The following is a 27,476-nucleotide window of genomic DNA, read 5'->3' on the forward strand; positions in this document are numbered from 1 at the left end:
TTTATTAAACATTTCTTCAGTTGTTTAATGTTACATATGTGCAACAAATTACAATATCCTGCAGCCACAAGTTATACGCAGAGAATATGAAGGTAATGCAGTGTACGTCACTTGTATCGCTACAGGAAGTACTCGCAAAATCAGGTCTGACACATAACATTTCACTAAACTTTATTGATGTCAATGAACATGACAAACACTGTTGTGCTGCTTGACGTGAAATGGCTAAACTTCATCTTCAGAGGAGATCCAATGTTGACATTTAAAACATGCCATTATAAACAAAATCAATTTTTATAATATAAACCAACCGCAATAAAGTCTGATAACGGGTATGAGATTTATGCACATTATTAATGACCTGCACGTTTTAAAGTTTAAAACAGTTCTGAAAATGAAGTTAGTCTCAAGTTGGAAATCCCAGCCAATAGTGGCTTTTCAGTGCCCGATTGTGTCTGAAAGGGAGCAGGAAAGGGGCATGGGGGGGGGGGGGGGGGGTGTCTGCAGTAGTGTGGCTACACACAGTACAACTCAGGCAACGTTTCTTACTTTTGGGCCTATTAAATCAAATTTATTAGGAGAATGTGAAAATTCTTAGCAGCAACCCCCACTGGACGACTTCACTGGTGTGCTCTGGATATTTACATTTGACTTTTCAGAACCACCAGATGTCGCTCCTGGACCCATCCGTTTTTTAATCTCAGCAGCCATCGTCATGAAAGCTTGTTCTACATTCGTTGCATTCTTTGCACTGGTTTCCAAAAATGGAATCCCAAGGGAGTCTGCAAATTCCTGTTGACCAATAAAAGAGGAATTAATTATCCAGCAAGACCACTTTACTGTATACACTAATACATTAGGTTTCTCATGCATTTTACAACATTGCAGATAAGAATACTTGATCGATCTAAAAAGTTTTTTTGCTACTGAATTTTTTGTTAATCCAAATCCTTCAACAATACAACTAGATTTTGGATTAGCATTACCAAGAACTGCAAATGTACATATAACCATGAAAATTGGCTACACATTGTAATTTACCTCACCATAGGATGACTCCTTCAATTGACTTACTGCAAAACATGCACAAACATAAACTAACCAAGACTATTTGACAGTTCTTAGGAAACTGGATGAAAGACTCAATGTGCTTATTGATGAAGATGGGAGTGCACACATTACACCAGCATCAATAGGCAAACTGTTTTTAAATACAACTCGCATTTATATAATGCCTTTAACATAGTAAACCATCAGAAAGGCGCTTCACAGGAGTGTTATCAAACAAAATTCGACATCGAGCCAGATAAGGATATCTTAGGATAGGAAGAGGAAAGAGGCGAGATAGAGGCGCTTAGGACCTAGGCAGCTAGAAACCAGCCTGGAGTGACGGGTGAGGTGCCATAACTAACGTCGAACTATTCCTTCAGTCTTTCTGGAGCTGGAAAAATGAAAGTTTGTAAACTGCTGCGTCTTAATGGGGGAGGGTATATGGGCAGTGCTTGATAATGGCATTGTGCTTTAATACAGTGTTGGGGTTTAATACATGGGAGTTTGAGGGGTAAAATGCAAGGGTCTGCAAACCCTCTTTAATTGCCAATGGTGGAGCAATTAAAATGAGGGATGTGCAATAGGCCAGAATTGGAGGAGAGCAGAGATTTGAGTGAGGCCATGGAGGGATTTGAAAACAAGGATGAGGATTTTTTTTTTATAAATCTGGGTGTTGCTGGACCGGGAGCCATCGTAGGTCAGCGAGCACAGGGGTGATGGGATTAGGATAGGGACAGCAGAATTTTGGATGAATTCAAGTATATGGCATCAAAGACCATCATACTTTCAACCAATGTTCCCTCAATTATTTTTTGGCCTGCGGGCCATTCAAAATTCCACGCATGCACGGTTTTTCTATTTAAAAGCCAGCTTACCGGCTGCGGAGGACCGTCAGAGCAAGGGAACATTAATCTCAACCACAAACGACCAAATGTTTAAGAACTACACTGGAAATAAATTTCTCCATTAACACCAGTGTTGATAATCACAATTTTTTAACTATCAAAGTGCCTTTACTCGATATAGATGCAGGTATTATATACAAGTCTACTGCTCCTTCAAAACTTTTTTTGCAGAAAAATTCAAGTTCAACAATTTAACTATTTAACAGTACTTGTTCTCAAGGCTGATTACAATTAAGCAACCAAATTAAATAGTTACATTAAATTCCTGAAAAACACAGTATTCTTGGAAGGGTATTTTATGTTTATTTCAAAAGATTAATGAGGATTTCTCTGCATATGAATCTCATTAAAAAGATTTCAACCTTTTATGAATTCCAGAAATGTTGCACAAGCACAAAATGCTCATTTTGCGAGATAGCTTCCAAGAAAAATGAAATTCAATATTTCCACGATTTGAAATCAACAGCTTTTTATATAAAAGAAAATGGGTCTGAAATGGCTCATTTAATCCCCACAACATGCGTTGTGTGTGGCCTGGACACGACTCTCCCTGCAAATTCTCCGCAAGTCTTCACCCAGACTGTGCACGCACAGCTGGCACATGAAAGGCCAGAAATAGATCACTATCTATGCTCCAAAAGTTCAAAAATACCATCTTATACTCACCTCAAGCAGTTTGATTTTGCCAATAAACTATCCAACTCCCACTTGAATTTAACGTTGGACCTGCATTTAGATCTCCACCCCCAAGAAGCACAATGAAAAATCAATCCATTACTGGTGCAATTCAAGACAGATTTTAGGGTTTAAAAAATTATTTAACAGTGAAGCTGTGTGAATTTTGTATTTTATTTTTCTGTATGTCTAGTATATTCAACGTTACTTTTCTCATTACCATTTGTATACATAAATTGTAATGCTTTGCTCACTGCTAACTTTTGAAAAATGCGAAGCCATGTTGGTTTTACATTCACATATGTAGAGATTGACTTTACAAAACATACCTTTGCTGTTGTATAGTCCACCACTTTCTTTGTTGTCAGATCACATTTATTCCCTACCAATAACTTGTTAACATTTTCACTGGCATAACGATCTATCTCCTGGAGCCACTGTTTTACATTGTTGAATGACTCCTAGAGGAAAAGGAACAAGAAGTTGAAAGTGTGGCCTTCACTCCCTTCCTCTCCTAAAGACACATTCACAAATGGCAACAACCCTCCAGTCCTGGTTTTCATGAATTCAAACCTGAACAGTGAATGCTTGCAGACTATTTGACTGTGGGTAATCACAGCCAAACCCATCTTCAGCTGACGCTTGCTTAGGTTTACTTCCAACAGGTGGCCGATTTGATAAGTTTATCCACTAAAGTTTCAGGGAGGGGCGAGTCATCCAAACTGAATTTTAAACAAAAGCAAAATAAAACCAAAACTGGTAGGCTCAAAGGAAATCAAAAACATACCATGTAATCCCCACTTATAAGGCATCCAGTGACCAGGTAGACAGCACATTGTGGCACACAAGAGTTACCCAAACAAACCAGATATATTTTAAGAAAGCCAGCTATTTTAAAGGAGCAATCCACTTAGTCCCACTCCCCTGCTCTTTCCTCATATCCTTGCTATTTTTTTTTTTACATCAAGTATTTTTCCAATTCCCATTTAAAGGCTATTATTGAATCTGTATCCACCACCCTATCAGGCAGTGCATTCCAAATCCTAACCACTCATTACATAAAGAAGTTTTTCCTCATGTTGTTGCTGGTTCTTTTGTCAATCACCTTAAATAGTTTATCACTTACAGCACCAGATTAAGATTTAATGGTGTAGCTATATTGGTCACCATCTAATTTGCTTTGTTTTTTCCACCACTGTATTTAGATTAGTTTCACGGTACCTGGTCTGTGACATCATACACGACTATAATGCCATGTGCTCCTCTGTAATAACTGGATGTGATTGTTCGAAACCTCTCCTGGCCGGCTGTGTCCCACTGGAAGCAAGAACAATAAAAGAAATACACTAAGTCATGGTTGATGCAGTCATACCTTGTTTGATGCATAATTTCAAACGCTGTTTCAAAACGGACAGCCAGTCTATAACAAGAGCTATTGGTCCCATTTTTTGCCTTGTTCTCCACCTCCCAGTTCAATCCACAGGCCTTGGATTATTTTACAATTGAGTGGTGGTTGCTAAAACAATGCATATATACTTTTAAAAGCTACTATTTTGTTCAAGTTCAGAAGTTAACACACAGTTTGCAGTTATATAGCACCCTTAACATAGTAAAATGTCCCAAAGTCCTTCATATGAGCGATTAACAAACAAAATTTGACACCAAGTCATACAAGGAGATATTAGGACAGGTGTGTAAAAACTTGGTCAAAGAGGTACGCTTTAAGGAATGTCTTAATGGAGATGTTTAATGAATCACAGAATCTACATTGAGACAAGTTTCCAAATTGTTGATTTAAGAAAAAAAATGATCAATAGATATCTTGGAAATTTCTAGTCTTTTAATTTATAATGAACTATGTACTTTAACAATTTTACAATTGCAATGCTCCAGTATTAAGAAATACTTACAATTTGAAGTTTGATGGTCTTGCCGTCTAACTCTATAGTTCTGATTTTGAAGTCAACACCAATAGTACTGATATAACTTTCTGTGTACGTATCATCCTGTAAATGAACAGAAGCAATAGCTTTCCATTGTAAAGTACAGTATTATCAGAATGCAACAACCTACTTTGGATAATCTGAAGTATTCCCATTTAGTCAACACACTGAATTTTGTTCCTACTCATGAGATTTTGTGGCGTTATCCATTTTCTGGACTAGAATATCTGCAAAACCCCGTTCTGGGTCTAATGTCTGGAAACTTTTGCAATATCCCAAAGAATCTGTAGAGACCCTCCCCCCGCCAATATTTGATACCACTGAACTATGTTCCCTAAAAGTGCTCAGATCAGTTTATATACTGGGAAATAATTCCTACAGTCACACACTGGGAGGAAACCAGGTGTTTTGTATATTTTTTTTAGTCCAGACTACAGGTTTTTATAATAAAAGCAGAAAATGCTGGAAATACTCAGCAGATCAGGCAGTATCTGTGGAGAGAAACGTTTCAGGTTGGTGACCTTTCCTCAGAAAAGGTTTTTAGAATGCTTACTTTGAATTGGAATAGTTTTCTCTTGTATTCCTCACTTGTTCTCAATCATGTTTAATTGCACTGCCTTCTGCAATTTGCATTTATGAACTAAAAAATTGCCCATGGGCGGAAAAGTAGTCAGAAACTGGGATTGAAGTTCATTCCCAGGTTATAATCAGAGTGCTACTTATGCCTGAGGAAGCAATCCAAAATGTCCAATTGTTTATGCTGAAAACAAAGTTGATAATCGCATGCAACCGTGACACAAACTAACAGCATCCAGCTGCCACTTACACAAGCCACTGGCACGGAGCACTTATGCAGACCCTATAAAATCATTCCAGAAAAAACCCTAAAAGCACTTTTGCTGTTCTGTTCCTGCTAGGTTCCACAGCTGCCTGAGAAGCCAGCATCAGACCAATTGCAAAGTTTATCAAGATATGCGTGGGGAGGGAGGGAGTGGGGGAAATCAAAGTTACAAATTTCAACTTACAAACTGCTGCTTCTTGAAGCAGGTCTACACCATAGAAGTGTCACTCGGTTTTAACTGGTCATACTTTTGAAAATAGGCCGTTACTTCTCACCATTCAATACTGAGGGCGTTAAATGTTGGATCTAGTTTCTAAAAATGTACTTTCATTTTCATCCTTATCAAAACGAGCAGACGGAAAAGCCAATTTAATGCAGCACTTATGCAGCAAAACCACTTCCTGAAGCAGCACGATACTCGCAGCTGCTGCAGTTTAAAACTGAAAGACACACCTCCAGCCTGTGCTGACTCAGTTCATCTCAGCAAAAGCAGCAGGAAAGGAGAAATAGGTGGTCAGCATCACTTAAAACACAAAAGTTGGGATGTGGCAACTATCTTTTATCTTCTGTGGTAGCTTCGTTGAGTTAGCAAGTGGAACTTAGATCCCTGCAAGGAAAGGAGAATAGTGTGGCAAGTCAACACAGCACTCTTCTTGGTAACAAGTTCATGGCCACACAGGAAGAGCTGTACAAAAACCATCTCTCCCTCCATCGTTGGTCTTGTCTGGTGTGAGTGTTATCACTTATATTTTCTTTGTTTTTAATTCAATTGCACACAATAGACTTCATATTTCTAGCACTGGAACTTTAAGGAGCACGAGTATAGTATTCTAAATGGTTTCTGGACACTATGGGCCCAAATTTCCCCAACCCCTTTTTCCGGCGCACTCACCCGAGATGCGCCGACTGTGTGTGCTTAAAACGGCACCAAAAAAACGTACTCACGATTCTGGCTGCTCTGCTGTGTGTCCCGCGTCCTGGCGCGGCATATATAGTGCAATTGGGGGGGGTAGAGCTACAGCCCTGCGCCAAAAACAGTGCCGGCATCTGTCCTCATGCGTGACAGAGTCTGCGCACATGCGCAGTAGCTCCTCACCCTCCCAGCGCGTCCTGCAGGCTGTGAGCGGGACCCGATGCTCGCCGCCCCTATCACTGGCCGAAGGGACGACCTGATGTTCGCCGCCCCCATCCCTGGCCGAATACTCTCCCGCACCAGCCCGCGAGCTATTGAACAGATGGAAACCTGCTGTGCTAACTTGTTTCTGGCAAAAATATGGGGAAATTATTTCTATGTTACACATCTTTTGGGAGTATCTCGGCATACAGCCTTTGGAGCCAATTACTTAGAGAATGGAAACATCGCTTGGCTTAATTTGTTTTAGGGAGATCCCTGTACAGGTTAAAAAAAAATGATTGTGGAGGAGACCTGTAAAAAATGTGCAAAGTAATGAGTGACATAAAAAAAGCCCTGTACATGCAAGTAGCTGCTTGTGTTGTTTAAACTACTGTGATTGTGTGTTTAGAGTTCCTTTATTTTCTTTTAATCTTTCCTTAAAACTTTGTAAGTCTTCGTGCTTTAGGTGCAGGTCTTCTCCGCTTTCTTCTATCTTTTATTTGTTATTGAATGTTTTTTGTGCTTTGTTTAGTGCTTTGTAAGTCTTGGTGTTTTAGAATGTACTAACCTGCGCTGATTTCTTAACTCTCTGCAAGGGTTTTCTGTGCGGCCACAAACGCTGGTCTAATTTAGGTTGGAGCAACTATTAGCTGTCCAAACTGGCTTAAATGGCCAAAACAGCTGGTAATGCCCCCTTTTGGAAAACAAAAACGAAACAAAAAAAAATCCTAACTAACTCACTTACACTGGCGTAAATTAAATGTGCAGAATGGGCATTTTTAAGATACTCCAGAAAAATCAAGTTGCTCCAAAAAAAAAAGAGCAACTCCTGGGCAAATTTGGGCCCTAAGTTCTGTACTTAATGTTGTGTATGTGTGGGTTTATCAATTTACATCGTAGTACTGAATTATCAGAATTCACCACAACTCATGAGTTATGAATACAGAATCTTTCTCTCCCAGTTTGCAGGTTGCCTTGCCATTTAGCAACGTAACTGTATTTGTACCAGTGGAGGTCAACCTACATAAGCTCTCTAACAAGCAACACTATTTCTAGTTAAACCACGATTTAGTATGTGTACACAGTCATAATGCAGCTTTTACGCAAGACCACGGCCATCGGTATTACAAGTTTTAATTGATGGCACAATAGGGAGCAGTTTACATTTACTCCAATCTCTGCAATATACCACTCTCATTTTTAGGCTTGAATAGATCAATTTCCTGCATGCTGAGCAGCTGCAAAAACAGAGCAGTAATGGCACGTTTGTGACAATACAATCTAATCAAATTCCCACTTTGCTATATCATAGCAGACGTCTGACCCTTGCCCAGGATTTACTGCACTTGGAGCATTGTTCTCCCTAAGGCGCGCTACCCGTAACAATCAGGATGTCCCGCGCAGGCCGCTCACACTGTTGCTGCTGGAAGATACCGTGCAACAAATTTAATGGGACCGCGCACGGAAAAAAAAGAGGGGGAACATTGCTTTGGGGGGGGGGGGGGGAGGGGCGCATGAGAGCCAATGTGCCAGATCCACATTTAACTGTACTCTGATCCCAATTTGCCTGTACCTTTTAATTTTTTCATCTTCAATTCCATGAAATATCACAACTGACAGCCTTAACCATTTGTAATACATATTTCAATAATCCTTTGTAAAAAGACCTTCTATTTTCAACTTTTATTATCCTAGGTTTGAGCTCCTTTGTCACCAAGCACGGGATGATGGGTGAACGGGACTTGTTGCGAGCTAGGACACGGGCAGCCGAGTTTTAGATCACCTCTAGTTTATGGTAGAATGTGGGAGGCAAGCCAGAAATGCATTGGAATAGTCAAGTCTAGAGGTAACAAAGACATGGATGCGGGTTTCAGCAGCGAATGAGCTGAGGCAAGGGTGGAGACGGGCGATGTTACGGAGGTGGAAATAGGCGGTCTTAGTTATGCTGAGGATATGTGGTCGGAGCTCATTTCAGGGTCAAATATGACACCAAGGTTGTGAACAGTCTGGTTCAGCCTTGGACACGTTAGGGAGAGGGATAGAGTCAGTGGCTAGAGAACGGAGTTTGTGGCGGGGACAGAAAACAATGGCTTCAGTCTTCCCAATGTTTAATTGGAGCAAATATCTGCTCATCCAGAACTGGACATCGGACAAGCAGTCTGACAATTTAGAGAACATGGAGGGCTCAAAAGAAGTGGTAGTGAGGTAGAGCTGAGAGCCATCAGCGTACATGTGTAAACTGGCGCTGTGTTTTCAGATGATGTCGCCATGGGGCAACATGCAGATGAGAAATAGGAGGGGGGGGGCCAAGGATAGATTCTTGGGAGGACAAGCAGAAAGAGAAGCCATTGCAAGTGATTCTCTGGCTACGATTAGATAGATAAGAATGACCAATTCACTAACTAGTGTAAATAATCTTACCAGTTGCCATTAACCTTTTCCAATAAATCTTAGATCCTCCCCTCAAGCTTGACAATATTTCTCATCTATTTATAGAAGGAGCTATTGGCATGCATGAAATAAAGTTCCAAAAATGTATACTTAAATGAAAAAATAACTAGTAACAAATGAAAGTGCACGTAAATCTGAGGGAGTGGGAAAATGGAGAGACGGGCCACTTCTAAAGCCTAAATTCACTTACCAACATTTCTTAAAACAATTTGATGAATGAACATGAACCTTAAGTAAGATTTGCCAAGTTTCTTCACTCACTAAGATATCTAGTAAACATATACTAATTCACTTCAAACTGTTAAGGTGATACTTTGCCCCAAGCACAGAATTAGGAAACTAAAAATCTGTAGTTAATATTTCCAAATTGTTATGAGTGAGATTCACCATTCCAAGTGCATGCTGCTCCAAAGCAACGATTAACATTTTGTCTCTCTCCTTTACATACTATACCACATAGATCAAAAGGTATAAACTTACCCTGCTCCATTCTTTCCTTAATGCAACAGTCAAAGGCATTCTTTTGCTCAATTCTTCCTCACCTAAATTATCTCTTCTTGCTGGAATGGGACTTAAACCACTGAAGCTTCAAACTAGTGATATATAGCTCAGAATACTCTCTTCGGGCACAACCCAAATTTGGAAGGACAAAATATGATTTTACAATAGGTACTTTTCACATGACCATCATAACTCATTCTACTCATCTGTATAGCATGCACCACTCACTTCCTGTAATGGTACTCAACCGTGGCTAAATTGGTAGCACCCCGCCTCAGAGTCATTAGGTTGTGGGTTTAAGTCCCATTCCAGAGAATTTGAGCAAAAAAAAAGTCTAGGCTGACACTCCAGTGCAGTGCTGAGGGAGTGCTGCACAGTCAGAGGTGCTGCCTTTCAGATGAGACGTTAAACCGAGGCCTCGTCTGCTCTTAGGTGGTCGTAAAAGATCCTATGGCACTATTTTGAGGACGAGCAGGGGAGTTCTTGCGGTGTTCTCGCCAATATTTATCCCTCAATCAACATCACAAACAAATTATCTGGCCATTATCATATTGCTATTTGTGGGAGTTTGCTGTGCACGCATTGGCTGCCGCATTTCCTACATTACAACAGTGACTACACTTCAAAATTACTTTCGTTGGTTGTAAAGCACTTTGGGATGTGTGGTGATAATGAAAGGCGCTATATAAATCCAAGTTTTTCTTTCTAATCCGAGTGATAATGCAATGTGAACACATTTGGGAAAGGTAAATTTGGATGTCAGCGTGCTGCTTTGGGTGTCATTGTGGAGTGCAATTGATATTCTAGACCCAGGAGTGTAAAATACACAAGAACATAAGAAATAGGAACAGGAGTCGGCCATAAGGCCCCTCGAGCCTGCTCCACCATTCAATAAGATCATGGCTGATCTGATCATGGACTCAGCTCCACTTCCCTGCCAGCTCCCCATAACCCCTTATCGTTTAAGAAACTGTTTATTTCTGTCTTAAATTTATTCAATGTCCCAGCTTCCACAGCTCTCTGAGACAGCGAATTCCACAGATTTACAACCCTCAGAAGAAATTTCTCCTCACTTCAATTTTAAATGGGCGGCCCCTTATTCTAAGGTCATGCCCTCTCTAGTTCTAGTCACCCCCATCAGTGGAAACATCCTTGTCAAGCCCCCTCATAATCTTATACATTTCAATAAGATCACTGCTCATTCTTCTGAATTCCAATGAGTAGAGGCCCAACCTACTCAACCTTTCCTCATAAGTCAACTCCCTCATTCCCCGGAATCAACCTAGTGAACCTTCTCTGAACTGCCTCCAAAGCAAGTATATACTTTCGTAAATATGGAAACCAAAATTGCACGCAGTATTCCAGGTGTGGCCTCACCAATACCTTATTATAGCTGTAGCAAGACTTCCCTGCTTTTATACTCCATACCCTTTGCAATAAAGGCCATGATACCATTGGCCTTCCTGATCACTTGCTGTACCTGCATACTATCCTTTTGCATTTCATGCACAAGTACCCCCAGGTCCCGTTGTTTTGTGGCACTTTGCAATCTTACTCCATTTAAATAATAACTTGCACTTTGATTTTTTTCTGCCAAACTGCATGACCTCACACTTTTCAACATTAAACTCCATCTGCCAACTAAGTGGCCAGTCTTTGCGGCGATTATAAAGCTGGTGTAAGAATTGTCACACGGTTAAAGCTGTACTTACTGCAAATCTAAGGAGGAGACAAGATTTTCCAACACCAGAGTCTCCAATCAGCAGCAGCTTGAATAAATAGTCACTGAAAGAGATAAATGCAAGAGAAGTTATCAAAAGATTGTATTGTGCATTTAACATTCTTTATTAATATATAGCACTGAACAAGGTTGCTTTTATTTGCAATGAGTCACCTTTCAATACTGTTCCTGCTGAACACAGAACTCTATCCTCACCTGAAAATAATGATGCTTTGATGGGCACCTCACCCAAATGATTATTCTTCACGAGAACCTTATGTCAATGGGTTTGAGTGAATAGCCTTCATTGAAGACAGCACTGAATGCCTGATCAGATGTTCCCATATAACAGTATTCCAACCCTGTTTGATTACCCACCCCCCCCCCCACCCCCAGCCTGGTGGTACAGAGGTAAACCGTGCCAACAACTTCCATTTATATAGTGCCTTTAATGTAGAAAAACACCCCAATGAGTTTCATCAAGGTGTAATCAGACAAAAATAGACATCAAGACAAAGCAAGAGATATCAGGGAAGGATGACCAAAAGCTTGGTCAAAGAGATGAGTTTTAAGGAGGGTCGTAAAGCAAGAGTGGTGGAGAGGTGAGGAGTTTAGGGGGAGTATTCCAGAATGTTGGGCCTAACTGGCTGAAGGCACAGTACCAATGTTGAGGCGAGGTGGTGTACAAGAGACCACAGCAGGAGGAAGAGTCCGGGGCCGGGGGGGTGTTCTTTACAGGGATGGAAGAGGTTTTAGAAATTGGTGGCACGGCTATGAAGGGCTTAAACAAGAATGAGAATTTTAAATAAGAGGCATTGTGGACACTGAGAACCAACATAGATCAGCAAGGACAGGAGTGATGGGAGAGCAGGATAGAATATTTATATAGTACCTTTAACGTAGCAAAACTCCCCAAGACACTTCACAGGAGCATTATCAAACAGAATTTGACACCAAGCCACCCACATAAGGAGGCATTAGGTCAGATAAGAGTTTGGATTTAAGGAGCATCTTAAAGGAGGAAAGAGAGAGGCGGAGAGGTTTAGGGAGAGAAATCCAGAGCTTAGGGCCTTGGCAGCTGAAGGCATGGTTGAGCAATTAAAATTGGGGCTGCTCAAGATGCCAGAATTGGAGGAGCACAGCTATCTGGGAGGGTTGTAAGGCTGGAGATTACAGAGATAGGAAGGGGCAAGGCCATGGAGGGATTTGAAAACAAGGATGAGAATGTTAAAATTGAGCCGTTGCCAACGGCAGACAATGTAGGTCAGCGAGCACAGGAGTGATGGGTGAATGGAACAGACATCAGAGATCAGGCTGAGCCAAGTTATGGAGCATGGAGGATGAGATGTTGGCCAGAAGAGCAATATAGTCAAGGTGGGAGGTGACAACGGCATGAATTAGAGTTTCAGAAGCAGAGGGGCAGATCTTAGACTGGGGGGGGGGGTAGAATGGAATCAGCAGCAAGGATACAGGGTTTGTAGTGGGACCAAAAGCAATGGCGTCATTTTTTCCAATGTTTAAATGGAAGAAATTGAGGCTTACCCAATACTCAGTCAGACAAACAGTCTGACAACAGAGGCAGTGCAGTTGGATCTCTCTGGTCTGGCACCCTCGGAACCTGATTGGTGCCGGAACAGAGAATTTTCTGAACCACGGGAGGTCACGCTTACCGCTACCTGTCGACAGTGCGTGGGCACCTGCGTGTGTGCGCATGTGCTGGCAGCCTGTGGGCAGCTCCCTCAGCCAATCAGCAAACACACTCACTGACTGACAGCCACTCCAGCCGATCGGTGAACACACTCACTGACCGCACCAGCCAATCAAAGCGTTTTTTAATAAACCCACTTCTCCCTCAGGCCCAAATAATGCCGAACCACGGATGTTTCTGGATTAGAGTCCCGGACCGGAGAGGTACAACCTGTAGATGGGTCAAATAAATTCCTCAAAGATATAATATAATGCCAGGCACTGTCATAAAATATTTACCAACAGGACCTTTTTTCTTTTTTGGGGGGGGGGGGGGCAGGGGGAGGAAGAGAGGGGGGAGGGGAAGGGGAAAGGAAGAAGTGGGAAAAGGGACTCAAACAACCTTTGGCTTTATAAAACTGGAATTGAGTGAATCCTCTGAAGGGAAGCAAACAAGGCTTCAAATTGTTTCCGAGGTCCTTTTGAAAATTTATCTCCATTAATCGCTCTTCCACTTCCTTCGCAGGTACTCCTTCTACCTTTTCTGTGAAAAGGAGGCATCCTCACCATTACTTCACTCTCAACGGTTGTAGGAACACTGATATATATAAAAGGGCAGCAGTTGAATCCTTAACCCTTCAGCTTAACTTCTTGTCAAGGAACCATCAGGGTTTACCAGCCAGTTTATGCCTAGGAGTGAATGATGGCCAAATTTGGCTTGCCAAATTATTTTTCAACCACCAGTTCCAATACTGGTATTTACACTACCAATCTCCCATCTGGGGTCACACAAGCTACTGAGTGAATTAACTCTTTCTTACCAATCAAATAAGCCAGACTAGAGTGTCATGAACTGTTTATTAACCACATAATTCTAATTAGCAGCACTTAAATATTGACTATACAAATAATTAATGGACAGGATTAATTGACAAAACAAAGAAAGGCAGTTCAGTTATGTCAAAGTAATTCAGCTATAACTGCTCGGTGATTATAAATTTACAGATGTGATCAGTGTCTCGAGATTGATATGAATTGGTGAGATTCATTTAGGATTAGCTTCTGTAGATAGCCAGTCTATTAAATTTTTATGCCTATAGTTAGCAAAGTTTCCAGAACTGATACAACCTTGTATTAATGAACTGGTGTTGACGAATTGGTTGCCTTGCATTCTCCTGGGAGAATGGTGTTTGCCCGAGATCTCAAAGTGATGAGCCTTCACTTGGAGGTGCTATCCATTCCTCCTAGGTGAATGCACCGACTGCACTGGTTGAGCTGGCATCAATCCCACCTCCTTTGGCCTGGGAAGTAAGTGATGCACCTGCCTCTATCCAGCTGGCATAGCAATACAATTTTAATTTCTGTAGCCTTCTGTCTATCTGCCAGAGGTGGAATTTCTGATTTTACAGACATCCTTTTACATATACTGGACAAAGTGCATCTAAAAGAACTGGAACTACACTAAGGACTGAAGACCGAAAATTGAGACTGAACTTTAGTGTGAAAAGTACACTTGTATTCTTCATTTCCAGTGAAACCTCTCCAATCTGAGTGACACATTCGAAGAGTGTCAATAACCTTACACAGCCTTGTTGGTATCATGACCTCCAAATCAATGAAGCACAGGCATAACTCCAGTTTAGGCTAAACTCTACCCAAATGCAACTCCACTGACTCTTGCCTGTACAATCTACTTAAATCCACTCAACAGCTGTTAGCACAATCTGACAATTAAAACAGTGATACCTCTTCTAAAACAGCTAACTATTGCAATATAATTTAGCATTACCCCACTCACTTCCATTCAGGGCAGATCTACTCACTCAGCTGGCCTCTTGCAACTTTTTCTTACAACTTGGAGAGCAAGCAACAAAGCAAACAGAACACTGAACTATATAGAGATCATACACACATTGTACAGCACCGTGGTTAGGCCACACTGAGTACCATGCCCAATTCTGGTCACCAAAGCACAAGGGAAACAGTCAAGCTTTGGCCAATTTAGAGAAGAGCCAGGAAATTGATCCCCAGTGTCAGAGGACTGAGTTGAAGGAAGAGTGGAGAAACTTGGACTTTTTAACCCCTGACAGGTTGATCACAAGATAGTGAATGATAGGAATCCTGCTTGAAACTGATGTAGCATCATAGTACTACACTTCAAAAGTAATTAGTTGGATATGTTGAGTTTTAGTACTTGCTAAGAATGTGATATGGCACTATATAAAGTTCTTTCTTTACCAGTCCTTCAAACAGAAATTTCTAAAGCAAGTTGTCTAGCATTTCATTTCAGCTAAATTCAATCCTTTCTGGTTATTGTCCAAGTTAGAATAGAATCTGTGGCCCCAAGTTTCCACACACGGCGAAAAAGGCGCACCTCAGAGCTGGGCACCTGTTTTTCGCGCCGAAAACGGCGCCGGAAAAAAAGTGCGGTATTGCTCGATGTCTGTTTGGCACGGTGCACAGGGGGCGGAGCCTACCACTCGCACCGATTTTGTAAGTAGGAGGGGGCGGGTACAATTGAAATGAGGCTTCTTGGTGCCGGCAACCCTGCGCGTGCGCGTTGGAGCGTTCGCGCATGCGCAGTCTGAAGTAAACATTGGCACTCGGCCATTTTTAAAAGTACTGCAGAAAAAGTGAAGATTTGTTTCTTGGACCCCTGCAAAGGCTTGTATTTTAATTTTCTTGATATTTCTGTGTGTGAGGGAGTGCTTTTAGCAGCACTGCTGAATAAATCACCTGCTGAAATCAGTGAGTTCAGCTTTTCACTGCTAAACTTGCAGATTAAGGACTGTGTTTGGAGAAATAAAAGTGCCAATTCAACTTTGCAATGGATCAACGTCCACCAAGAACAAAGAATTTCTTGCATGAGGAAGCAAACCATTGCATAATGTGGTGTTGACAATGCAGCACCCATTCTGCAAATTTAAATATAAAGATATCGATGTAGCTGCCTCTCCCTGTCCAAATGGCCTCAGTCAGTCCCCCTCACAGCTCGAAGGCTGCTGCTGTTCTTTCTTCGGCTCCCAGCCAGCCACTGACGCCGCTGCAATCCCATGGCCGAATGGCCTCACGTCCGCTCCTGATTCTTCGGCTGCCTTCGAGCCACTGACGCCGCCCCATAAGCGTGGCCGAACGGCCTAAAGAATTTTAAATCTGCAGCTGTGTGTGTCCTGTGTTCATTCTTCGGCTCCCGGCCAGCCACTGACGCCGCTGCAATCCCATGGCCGAATGGCCTCAAGTCCGTCCGGGTGCTGCATCTTCGCGGGGAATGAAGGCCTGCCTCAAGCACCGCAGCTCAGCTCGAAGGCTGCTTGCTGCCTGCCGCTGCCGTTGAGACGAGACACTGACGCCACACCACTGCCTGTCTCCAACATGAAAGGCCTGCCTCAAGCACTGCAACTCAGCTCGAAGGCTGCTTGCTGCCGCTGCCGTCGAGACACTGATGCCACACCGCTGCCTGAAAGGCCTGCCTGAAGCACTTTCACACAGGTAGGAACATGGTTTATTTAATCTTTTCTTTGCTTATAAATTTTTATTCAGGTTGGATTTATTTGTTTAATATTTGTATAAGTATAACTAAGGATTGATTGTAGAATTTAATGACTTCCCTTCCCCCCCCACCTCGTTCCCAACGCCTAATTTGTAACCTGCACCTGATTTTTTAAAGTGTAGACAAGGTTTTTTCAAGCGTACAAAAATCTTCACTTACTCCATTCTAAGTTAGTTTGGAGTACGTTTTCACTCACGAAACTTTGAAATCAGGCGTCAGTGGCCGGACACGTCCCCTTTTGAAAATAAAATTCAGTTCCAAAGTGAAACTGTTCTACCTGACTAGAACTGCAAGAAATTAAATGTGGAGAATTCCGATTTCTAAGATACTCCGTTCTACACCAGTTGCTCCTAAAAAATCAGGAGCAAATCATGTGGAAACTTGGGGCCATAGAATCTTACAGCTCTTTGAAAGAGCTGTCCAATTTAGTCACACACACCAGCCTTTTCCCCATAACTCTGCAAAGTAGTTCTCTTGAAATACATGTCCAATTACAGTTTGAAAATTCCTATGGAATCTGATTCTACCACCCTTTCAGGTAGTGTTCCCCAGATCTTCAAATCTAAAATTCTTGTCATTTCCCCTCTAGTTCTTTTGCCTATTATTTTAAATCCATGACCTCTGGTTACTGGCCCACTTGCCATAAGAAACAGTTTCTCCCTATGCGCTCTATGAAAACCCCTCAATTTTGAATACCTTTATTAGGTCGCCCCTCCAAGGCCTTGGCATCCTTCCTAAAGCGTGGTGCCCAGAATTGTACACAATATTCCAGCTGGGGCCTAACCAGTGATTTCTAAAGGTTGACTTCCTTGTTTTGTATTCGATGCCCCTATTTACAAAGCCAAATATCCCAGACGTTTTCTTAACTGCCTTCTCACCTTGTCCTCACCTTCATGATCATATGAATAAGCATCTCCAGGTCCCTCTACTCTTGCACCCCCCTCAATATAGTACCATTTAGATTATACAAAAGCAAAATACTGCAGATGCTGGAATAAAAACAGAAAATGCTGGAAATCTCAGCGGGTCCCCTTCCCACGGCACATTTTTGTGCAAGCACAGGAGATGCAACACCTGCCCTTTTACTTCCTCCCTTCCCACTATCCAGGGCCCCAAATACTCCTTCCAGGTGAAACAGTGATTTACTTTACTTCTTTCAATTTAGTATCATCATAGGCAGTCCCTCAAAATCGAGGCTTGCTTCCACTCTCAAAGTGAGTTCTCAGGTGACTGTACAGTCCAATACGGGAATTACAGTCTGTCACAGGTGGGACACACAGTGGTTGAAGGAAAGGGTGGGCGTGGAGTCTGCTTTGCCGCAGGCTCCTTCCGCTATCTGTGCTTGATTTCTGCATGCTCTCAGCGACGAGACTCGAGGTGCTCAGCGCCCTCCTGGACATTCTTCCTCCACTTAGGGCGGTCTTGGGTCAGCGATTCCCAGGTGTCAGTGCTTATTTAGTATACTGTATTTCCTGCTCATGATGTGGTCCCCTCTACATTGGGGAGACCAAGCATAGATTGAGTGACCGTTTTGTGTAGCACCTCCGTTCAGTCTGCAAGTGTGACCCTGAGCTTCCGGTCACCGGTCACTTTAATTCTCCACTCCATTCCCACTCTGATACCTCCGTCCTCATTCTCCTACACTGTTCCCACGAAGCTCAACGCAAGCTCGAGGAACAACACCTCATCTTTTATTTAGGCATTTTACAGTCTTCTGGACTCAACATTGAGTTCAACAATTTCAGAGTGTAGTCACTGCCAAACCTCCCCACCCCATTGAGCCTGGTTCTTTTTTTTCTCCTAGTCTCTAATGGCAGCTGGTCATGATCCCACCATTCACACCCTATCTTGACTAATGTTTTTCTAACGCCCGGCATTACTATTTGAATTTGGGCCATCATCCATTTTGTCTCTCTAATCTCTCCTGTCTTCCAACCCATCACCGACCTTCCTTTTTGTTCTTTTTTCCCCTCCCTCTTTCAGTGCTTGCTAAGAATCCGAAGGGTCATCGACCCGAAACTTTAACTCTGCTTTCTCTCCACAGATGCTGCCTGACCCGCTGAGATTTCCAACATTTTCTGTTTTTATACTGTTAGATTATGCTGCCTCTCCATGTCACTTCTCCCAAAGTGCATCACTTCGCTTACCTGAATTAAATTTCATCTGCCACGTCTGACCATTTCACCAGTTTATGTCCTCCTGAAGTCTAACACTATTCTGCTCACTATTTACGACGTTTCCAAGGTTTGTACCATCCACAAACTTTGAAATTGTACTCCCTATACTCACATCCAAGTCATTTATATAGAAGAAAAGCAATGGCCCTAATTCCGACCCCTACTTCTCTGCAGTCAGAAAAACATCTGTTCATCATTACTCTCTGCCTCCTATCCTTTATTTCCTCCTGCACTCTAATGCTGTCCCACAAAATGCACACATCACAACTGTAGGAGATCTCAATCTGAACAGCAGAAAAATAAATAGCAAATGGAAGCCATATTTAAATTGTTGAAAAAAATGCTGGCTGGTACTGTACAATCTTGGATTGCAGCTGGTTTATAAAGTGCTCGGTGATTTAGAACCTCTGGACTCTTAAATTTGTTACTCCACACCAACAATTATTCTCTATACAACAACTTGTATTTATATGGTACCTTTAACATATTAAAATGTCCCAAAGCGCTTCACAGGAGAATTCTCAAACGAGCCACATAAGGAGCTATTAGGGCAGGTGATCAAAAGCTTGGACACAGAGGTTGATTTAAAGGAGCTTCGTAAAGGAGGAGAGGTAGGGAGATGGAGAGGTTTAGAGATGGAATTCCAGCACTTAGAGCCTAGGCAGCTGACAATGGTGGAGCGATGGAAATCAGGGATGCACAAGAGCCCAGAATTGGAGCAGCCCTGAAATCTGAGGGGGTTACAGGGCTGGAGGAGGTTACAAAGATAAGGAGGGCAGAAGCCATTGAGGGATGTGAAAACAAGGTTGAGAATTTTAAAATTTATCCATAAGTATTGAGATCCATTTGACTTACATGGATCACAATTGAAAAATAGACACTAGGGAGAGTACCAAGGCACAGTTGTATATTTGGTAGTGTAACAGGATGTAATTAGTGAATTCTATGCACAAATATTTAATGATGGATGTGAAAAATAAGCAGAGGCTTCGAAAAAAGTGTTATTGGATTGCCAGAAGGATACATCTTTATATACCTGTATTTGTTTTTGGGGTGTGGGCAACGACGGCATGGCCACATTTATTGTCCAACTCTAGTTCCACTGCAGGCATCGAGTCAACCATGTGGTGTTGGACTGGAGTCACATGTAGGCCAGACCAGGTAGGGATGGCAAGTTCCGATGCTTGTCTGCAGCCTTTAACACAGGTCACCACATCCTCGTCCTCATATACCTCTACTCAGTTGTCCAGCTGTGAGACTATCCTGACCTGGTTCCATTCTTAACTCTTCCCGCAGTCGCAGCCAGAGAATGTCCTGCAATGTGTTCTTTTACCACCACCCCCTCGCACAGTTACCTCTGGAGTCCCCCAAGGATCTATTCTTGGCACCCTCCTATTTCTCATCTACATGCTACCCCTCGGTGACATCATCTGTAAACACAGCATCATATACATCATCCACATGTACCCTAATGGCATCCAACTCTACCTCACCATCTCTCTCTCTCTCTCTCTCGAGCCCTCCACTGCCTCGGTGTTGTCAGATTGCCTGTCCGACATCCAGACCTGGGCGAACCTCAAATTAAACAGGAGGACCAAACCCATTGACTTTGGTCCCCGCCACAAACTCCGCTCCCTAGCCAACGACTCCATCACCTCCCGTAACATTGCCCGGTCTCTGCCCTGGCCTCAGCCCATCTGCTGCTGAACCCCTCATTCATGCCTTTGTTACCTCCAGACTCAACTATTCCAATGCACTCCTCGCCAGCCTCCCATCTTCCATTGGATGTTTACCAATGTAAGTGTAATTTTGTGTTCTATGTTAAATATTACATTTAGATGTGTGTACTAACCTGGGAAAGAAACTGGTGGCCAAAAGCAGTCCAAAAAAAAATTGTTGCATGATTTCCCTGATTCTTGGTGGTTAGGTTTGGAAAATCAGTGAACGATTTGATTAGGTGGCTGGTGATGCTCGTTACTCGATTAATAATCTGCACCTGTCTAGGGAACGGAAATTGTTTTCGTCAAATGAAATATGTTAACCAATTAGTATGTTAATGGGCTGTGGAAATTTGAGCCAACTACTTTTGTCGTACATTGAAGCTTGGAAAACTACACTAAAAAAATGTAAACTTCACAAAGATTTTTTGTAGCTGGTGGAAATCAGACACTGATGATCACTGTGGGATTGTGGTGGAATCATTAATGAATAATCTTTGGTTGAATATCACAAAATTCTGATGTAATTTGTTATTTTCTCCCTAGTATCCAACACATTTTTGCTATTTTCATTTTTAAGTCTTTCTTGCTTAATTTTTACCTATTGTCTCATTGCTTTCTTCCACGCACTTCGCCCAAAAAATATAAACATTTAAGGACAAAAATCAGCATTTGATATACTTAAGCAGATTCAGAGAGCACTGCAGTATCAGTACTAAAAATGGAAAAGATTTAGAAGCCCTGTAGAATCATGCATTAACTCCTGAGTTTACTAAGTGATCAATAGACACTTTCTGGTTAGGCCTATCACTACTCAGACAGATGTACCAATATTTCTTCAGATTAATTCTGAAATCAGTTTAGCTTTGTATTTTAATCTCCCTCCTGGAAATGAGAAACTCATTGTGTGTCTCAGTACAGAAGGAGACCATCTGATCCACCGTACCGGCTCTTTGGAAGATGTATCCAAGTAGACCCCACTCTCTTGCTCTTATAGTATCATTGAACAAACCTGAGAAAATACAATTAATGTGCAACAGGATTGACTGAAATAGATAAAACTACAAACCCCTGCTTCAACACAAAAAAACAATTTAGCATCACGTAATTGCAGTATTTAATCGCCAAAGCCCTTTTCACATTCATATCTAATCACCTTTTTTCAGCCACTTTTGGCAGAGGTTAAACTTAACACCAGCAGACTATCAAAAGCTAGATTTTTTTTAAGCTTTGTTCTTATAACTACTCTAAAAATATGTTCTTAACTGCAGTTCACAAAGAGGTTTTCAATATTGAGAATGACACCAAGCTGCTGTGTGTGTATATATATTTAACTCAGTAAAAATGCTCTTGCATAGATCAATTTACTATTTAACCCCAATCTGACATTCTGTCAAGAGAATGCTCACAGTCAATGGGATATTGTTAAGATTAGTAGTGATCTACAACAGAGCATCCTTAATGAGTTAAAATAAAACCAGTTTGTCCGCCGGTCAAAACTAATTTCACGAACTAAGACAATGATCTGACATTGCAGAGTACGAGGATCTTGTGACATTCGGGAGGATATGAACATTTGCACAAGGTTAAACATCAAAACGAAGATTTCTGGTAATACAGTCCTCCTGTCTCCTTTTGTTTCTATTTCAGTTTGTTTAATATTTTACTTATAAGATTCAATATTATACCTTTTCATTGGTGGAACTGGAGGCCTTTAGAAAAATAATTTTGAATATATATCTGAACAAAGTATGGATTATTGTGTTTGTTTTGTCTAAAGAACACAATGATTACAATGTATCCCCACAGTGGAACTCTTGGAAATAGTTTGCTACAAATAAACTACATGTAATTAGATTTGAGTTTTGAAAGGACACTGTCCTGTTTGTTGTACTTAACCAGCAACATTTCAAAGTTTAATTAACCGAACAGCATGCATAGCACATGACAACCATTTCCTGCAATGCCACATACATTAAGTGTTAGAAATCTACACATCAGGACCAGTTCCAGATCCCAGTTGCTTCTTTAGGGATGAAAACATAAGGAAGGACGGTCAGTTCAAGCTGTGCCAGCGCATCTCCCTGCCAGGTGTGTGGGTAAAGGACATAAAGCAGGCTGCCTGTCCCCATCTCAAACATGGAAGGTGAAACCTTATTTGGACACTGAAAATGAGGGGAAAGTGCTGGGTTGAATATGTTGTAATGTGATCAGAGTTAGCATGCACCGCAGTATATACAATGCTGTTTCAGAAGTGTCCAGTTAGCAAAATTCAGCACTGCTGAATACAGCAACTTTGGCTCATGCTGAACCAGGTGGAACTTGGGGTGGGACACGGAGATCAGGGGTTGTCAGAAATAGGTTGGCAACATGCAGGTGGAGCATCTCTGGGGATAGGCTATTGACCGACATCCACTAAAAGCCCACCAACTCCTCAGCTACCTTGATTACACTTCCTCCCACCCCACTTCCTGTAAGGACTCTATTCAATTCTCCCAGTTTCATCTGTTCTGATGATGCAATACCACTGTTTCTGATGTCTCCTTTTATCCTCAACCGAGGATTCCACTCCACCTTAGTTGACAGGGCCTTTGACGGTGCCCGTCCCATTACTCGCATTTCTGCTCTCAGCCCTTCTCCTCCTTCCCAAAACCACAATAGAGTTCCTCTGATAAAAATGCAGATTAGGCAATCACTTTGCGAACACCCCAGTTCAGTCCGCAAGCATGATCCGAGCTTCCGGTCGCCTGTCATTTTAATTCTCCACCCCACTCCCACTGTGACATCTCTGTCCTCGGCCTCCTACACTATTCCAATGAAGCTCAACATAAGCTGGAGGAACAGCATCACAATGTTGAGACGGAAGGCACTTTACAGCCTTTCAGACTCAATCAACTGGGTAAAGTGACTTCCGGATCACAACCATTGCCCCCATTTTTTTCCCCCCCGAGAGAGCAGATGTTGGTAATAATTCCCATTTACACCTCTAGACCCATCTTTTGTTTCTTTACTTGTCCCATTACCATTCCTTTTAATCTCTCCGGCCTTCCACCATATCATAGACCTTCCCTTTTGTTCTTCCTTCCGCTGTTACATCTCTAACCTTTTCCAGTTCTAATGAAAGGGTGTCGACCTGAAACATTAACTTATTTTCTCTCTCCACAGATGCTGCCTGAGCTGCTGAGTAGTTCCAGCATTTTCTGTTTTTACTGCACAGTTCACAGTGTATTCCACATTGAAGTAGATGTATGGATGAAAAAGTGCCAGGTTTGGTACTTGCTTTTTTGAGAGTTCAGGGCCATCAGAAATACTCAGTAGTCAATGAAATAATTTGCTGTATAGATTGATTTGGGGGTAAGGGCAGAAGCGGGTGGGGAAAGTGAAGGGGGAGAATGCAAATCAAATCGACACTGAGTTTTTGGCACACATCAACCCGATTCCCTCCCCTTCCCCCCCTCCTCCACAAAAATGCATCCTAGCTTTATTTACATAAAGAAATATGCTTTTATCCCTTTATCTGTTCCTTGCAACAGATCTATAATAGGTGCTTGAATCGACTTTCAACGTATTTAATTTTAGGGAAGTGAATGAACACAGGTAGAAATTCCAAGATAAATCAAATTTTCCAGACCATGAATTATAATCAACATTAACAACCTCTTCTATTCGTATCTTTATAATCTCCAACTCCCATTCTTAACTGTATATTTCCTTATTAAAGGAATTTGCCGACTCAGCAAGAACTATACGAGCCTATTGTGGAAAAATATAATTCTCACTTTTTTGCTTATTCAGACTTGACACATTTTATACTCTCAAGTAATGAAATAGCCTGCTAACATTTTACAATATGCATGCTCTTCATCCTTTTAAACACATTCCCTTTGTTCAATTTATTCAATAATAAATTCGGTCAGCTTATCTTCAAATCTTAAAACTCAGCCCCAAAACTACTTGTAATGTTTGTCTGAACCCTCAACAATGCCCTTCCAGAACGCTGTGCCCAAGATATTCTAAATAAGGCCTATCGGTTAAGGCAAATCGGTTATGACTTGTAATCAAGTGCCCTTGACCTCCAACTGATGATTACAGCTTTGGACTGGATACATTCAGTAAACAAATACAAATACATCTTTTTCCAACACGATCAAAAGACATCCATCCACCATGCAGAGATTTCATGTTACATCATATATACCCACAATTCACCATTACCAAATGTTGCTCATGCATCGGCTTCATATTATGGCCAAATTCGTTGGAATTCTCTCAGATGAGTTGGACTGTATTTTCAAGTTTATAAATGCAATCCAAATCATATGAGCACCATGTGGCAAGCAAGTCTCTTATGAATACAATATAGTAGCAATTGTTATAAGTGTAAAAAACACCATCACCCCCCACCCCCACCCACCCAAGATAAAGACAAGCAATTTTCTCAATTACTTAAATTCACAGATTAAGTGTTAATATAAAGGTTTGTCATCACTACACAAAATGGACAGTACCTGTACTATATTTTAAAACATAAAGATGAAGTGTAATTTCAGTTGCTTGTCCTAAAGGGAGTGTGAACGATGAAAGGTCAGCCAGGCTGAGGCAGGGATGGAGACGGGTATTGTTACAGAAAAAGATTAGAGCAAAACCTTTGATATGTTTAATTTCACACTTTCCACCCAACTGCACATTTACTTGCCAGCACTTTAATCTAAGTGGCAGCACGGTTCCACTGGTAGCTTTTGAATCAGAAGGTTGCAATTCCAAATCCCACACCAGGATTTACATATAATCTAGGCTGAAAGCTTGGTGCATTACCGAGGGAGTGGTACATTGTCAGAAATGCCAGAGATGAAACTTTAAACCAGTCTCAAATGGGAATACATCTTGAATTATTTCTCAAGATACATTATTGCTGTTGGGTGGAGCATTACTTTTGTTTAACATGTATTAATAGATGTTGTGACATTAATACAGGACACTTGCACACTTCAACATTTGTAACCTGCCATTGTTTTGCAATGGAACTAATTATTTAATTGTGAACCATGCCAAATGACAATTGAAAGGCCGTAGTTCAAATTATGGATAAACTGCTTAAATATGCTAAGCATGTTAGAAACAGTTTTCTATTTGGCTCATTTCAAGGAACTGATTCATGTCGCGAGCTGTCCTCCAGTACTCATCGAAGGAGTCATCATTCTATGCAAGACTAGACACATTAAGTACCTGTATTGTCAGTACTTGAGAACAGAGGCATGGACAAGACAGTCCCTCACATATCACCGGCATGCATTTTGTGAGCTCTGTGCATTTCTCCAAAAATTAGTCATGTAGTGAATAAAAAAAGACATAAATTGACTGATATTTTGAGGCTTAACTAGTTTTTAATTATTAGGCTGCCAAAAAGCACTTACAATGTTACTGTTAAATGCCACTTAGAGGGCATGCATTCTAGAGCTGCTTATGTTGAGTCTTCAGTATCTTGCAAGGTCCATGTGACCTAGACCAACATCCTGGGTGAATCACATCTGAATGGGCCAGGGAAAGTAATCTAAAAGAAACCTTTACAGGTGGCTCATATGTATACGATTTTCCATTAACTGCAAAACAACGAGATTGTTCACCTGACGGTCACTTTAGTCCTTAAACCCTAGAGAGGAATGTTCATAATTGTGCGTAAAAGGACAAGTTTCTCAAGTATAACGTGGATTGAAATCTACCATTTTTACCAAGGGGAACCTTTGTTCCACATTTCTATCTGAAAAATAGCCAAGTATGACTAAGCAATTCAGTCAGGAAACCCTAGACATGACTTTGGATATGTTCATTTAAAGTAACCAGATTTCACAAAGGAAAACAAAAAGTTGCAATGAATTAGTTTCCTATCAGTGATTGGCTATCTGCAACTTAATTTGCCGCCAGTCAATAACTAAACCCGCATGCAAGTGCAGATCAAAACACTGCTTCAGATATAATTTTCTTCTCAGTCAGTGTCTCTCTCTTTCATCTATCGGCCCCGGACTAAAGTCCAGATCTTTAATAACCCGCTTTTTCCATCAGACCATCAAGGGTATCCAGGAAACTGTTCCCATGCAAAAACATATAGACCTGAAAGGAGCAGGACACAGCTGGGCCCTGCCTGCAACGGTGCCAGGGGGGTGGGGGTAGATAATAGAATGGTTAGTGTTAGTGCTTGAGGTCACCCGGAGTAAGAGCTGCTGCCCCATAGTTACACAGTAACAGGAGGCGGCCATTCAGCCCCTACAACCAGTTACACAAGGACAGCAGGAGGCCATTTAGTCCTTCAAGTCTGTTACACAGGGTCAGGAGGATGCCACTCTGCCCCTCCAGCCAGTTGCCAGGGACGGGAGGAGGCCATTCAGCCTCTCCAACCAGTTACACAGGGACAGGTGGACATTCAGCCCCTCTAGCCTGTTCGGTCATTCAATTACATCAGGGCTGATCTGTATCTTAACCTAATCTCCCTACTTTGGTTCTGTAACACTTAATATCCTTGCCTAACAAAAATCTATCAATCTTAGTTCCAATTGATCCGCCAGCTGCAAGAGTTTTTTTTGTTTGGGGTGGGGGAAGGGAGAAGACAGTTCCAGATTTTCACTCCCCTTTGTGCGAAGAAATGCTTCCTGACATCACCCCTGAACGGCCGAGCTCTCATTTTAAGGCGATGCCCCCTTGTTCTAGCCTCCACAGCAGCCCAGAGCCGGCTCCCAGGGAGTGTCATCGCCAACAGGGCAGGCCCGGAGGCGCGCCGCCCTTCCCTTCCCTCCCCTCCCGTCTCGCCTCATCTCTGCTTTTAACCAAGCGGTTAGTTCACACTCCCCCTTTTCATCTACTCCTTCCCTCATAACGTGTCGGCCTTGCCGGCTCACCGGTCACTCGGGACGGCGTTTAACCTAAGAGAAAGGAAAATGAAACTGTCACTTACTACTCGGGATTCATGGTTGACATTTCACTTTCAACCCCGGATTTTTTGTCAGCTGTGTTTTTTCTAACCGGTTTCTTAATCCAAACGTCGAAATAAAAGAAAAATACTTGGGGACAAGAAATGCCCGAAACTACGAGTGGCCAAGCTGCGGGCCGAGTCAGTCACAGCCCAAAATGGCGGCCTGTCCAACCAGGAAATA

At 41.9% G+C, this 27,476-nt stretch overlaps 1 protein-coding gene across 1 annotated transcript; it reads right to left on the minus strand.

Moving 5' to 3' along the window:
* On the minus strand, window positions 1-27,476 carry rab1ab (RAB1A, member RAS oncogene family b). The gene is made up of 6 exons (XM_070889781.1): window positions 27,278-27,476; window positions 11,193-11,265; window positions 4,541-4,636; window positions 3,852-3,947; window positions 2,960-3,091; window positions 1-792 (listed from the first exon to the last, which is right to left on the minus strand). The coding sequence occupies exons 1-6, from the start codon at window positions 27,298-27,300 to the stop codon at window positions 595-597; spliced, it is 618 nt and encodes a 205-aa protein (XP_070745882.1). The 5' UTR covers window positions 27,301-27,476; the 3' UTR covers window positions 1-594.

The sequence above is a fragment of the Pristiophorus japonicus genome, chromosome 9 (assembly GCF_044704955.1).
Source record: "Pristiophorus japonicus isolate sPriJap1 chromosome 9, sPriJap1.hap1, whole genome shotgun sequence".
NCBI lineage: Eukaryota > Metazoa > Chordata > Chondrichthyes > Pristiophoridae > Pristiophorus > Pristiophorus japonicus.

What these genes read in the sequence shown, in the direction of transcription:
- rab1ab (XM_070889781.1), bottom strand. Translation starts at nt 27,300, where the DNA reads ATGTCAACCATGAATCCCGAGTA. An exon ending in GTCTCCTCCTTAGATTTGCA is followed by an intron (nt 4,637 to 11,192) that starts GTAAGTACAGCT and finishes GTTCATTTACAG; the next exon opens with GATGATACGTACACAGAAAG. An exon ending in TGGACTATACAACAGCAAAG is followed by an intron (nt 793 to 2,959) that starts GTATGTTTTGTA and finishes ATTGGTCAACAG; the next exon opens with GAATTTGCAGACTCCCTTGG.